We start from the raw sequence: 1,229 nt of genomic DNA, 5'->3' as shown, positions 1-1,229 counted from the left end.
TGGAGGTCTGCGGCAGCTGCAGCAGCTTCCAGGACCGAGGTTTCCTCAATCGGGTCAACTCCATCTGCGTCCAGAGCGGGGCTTGGGTCTGCTTCGATCACCCCCACTTCCGAGGGCAGCAGTACGTCCTGGAGCACGGCGAGTACCCCGATTTCTATCGCTGGAACGGCCGCAGCGACCACCTGGGCTCCTGCCGGCCCGTCGGGATGGTGAGTGGATGCCGCTGGCGTTTCGCTCTCCCGGCCAGAGCATCGGTGGGACGGAGCTGCCGTTGGGTTTTATTTTCATGAGCCCCGTGAATAAGTGTAATAAAAATCTGCGCTTTTTAGAAATGCTACATCCCGTTGAGAAGGAAATAGTCTGCCAGGGAAGGTTTGTCACCCCGTGGAGCGGTTTGCACAAGCCACAAAGGCGAATCGTGGTTTCCCGTGCCTCCCGGTCGGGAGAAGACACATCGCCTTCCTCCCGCAGCGTGAAGCGCAGCGGCTTTAGCGGGATAGGATTTTCTCATGTTTTTTCAGATGCGGTGGCAAGGTCCTGCCAGCGTCACCTGCTTTTCTTTTTTAATGTGAGTCAATACTCATGGGGGAATTCAGAAGAAGGGTCGTTGCCCAAGGCAAGTTTGAGCCACAGCAGCCTGTTCTCCCCACGTGCCTGGAACGGGATCGGGCAGCTCCAGGACTTTCCAAACAGGACCCATGGGGCAGCTGGGCTGCTCCTAGCAAATTTTAGCTGAATTCTCTGCTGTTGCAAAAAAACCCCACTAATCCTGAACTAAAACCTTTTTTTTTTTTCCCCATACTAGATAGCCTTCCCCTTACGAAGCTTTTAAAAGCACTGCCCGGAGGAAGGTTTAATCAGGAAAATTAAAAAGTAGCAAAGAAAAATGAATCTGGGGTAGGTCTTTCCATTTGACTCTCCTATCACTCATGACCCCCGGGGCAATGATGAACCCGCTTGGAGCTGGTGGGGTTTCTCGCTGGCCCTGAAGCTGCTTTTCAGGACAGCAACGGGTTTGTTTCAGGTCCGTGACGTTCTTCCCAAAGCACCTCCGCGGTCCGTACATGGAGGGATGCTCTGCCTCGGGCCCTGGAGCCCGGCCGGCAGAAGGACATGCTCCTCCCTCCCTGGCCCACGATTTTCCCTGTGAGATGCCAGCGAGTGCTTCAAGGCATTTCTGCAGCACAGATTCCCGGAGGAATGTTTGCTTAGGCACGGTATCCGCTCGG

At 55.0% G+C, this 1,229-nt stretch overlaps 1 protein-coding gene across 1 annotated transcript in view; it reads left to right on the top strand.

The window, feature by feature from the left end:
• Positions 1–1,229, top strand: part of CRYGN (crystallin, gamma N) — a 9,202-nt gene that overhangs the window by 1,250 nt on the left and 6,723 nt on the right. The window contains exon 3 of the mRNA XM_009574647.1: positions 6–209. Coding sequence (XP_009572942.1) covers positions 6–209 — 204 coding nt within the window. The remainder of the gene's footprint in view (positions 1–5; positions 210–1,229) is intronic.

Source organism: Fulmarus glacialis, unplaced genomic scaffold (assembly GCF_000690835.1).
Source record: "Fulmarus glacialis isolate BGI_N327 unplaced genomic scaffold, ASM69083v1 scaffold7513, whole genome shotgun sequence".
Classification (NCBI taxonomy): Eukaryota; Metazoa; Chordata; class Aves; order Procellariiformes; family Procellariidae; genus Fulmarus; species Fulmarus glacialis.
This window is presented reverse-complemented; position numbering and strand designations above follow the sequence as displayed.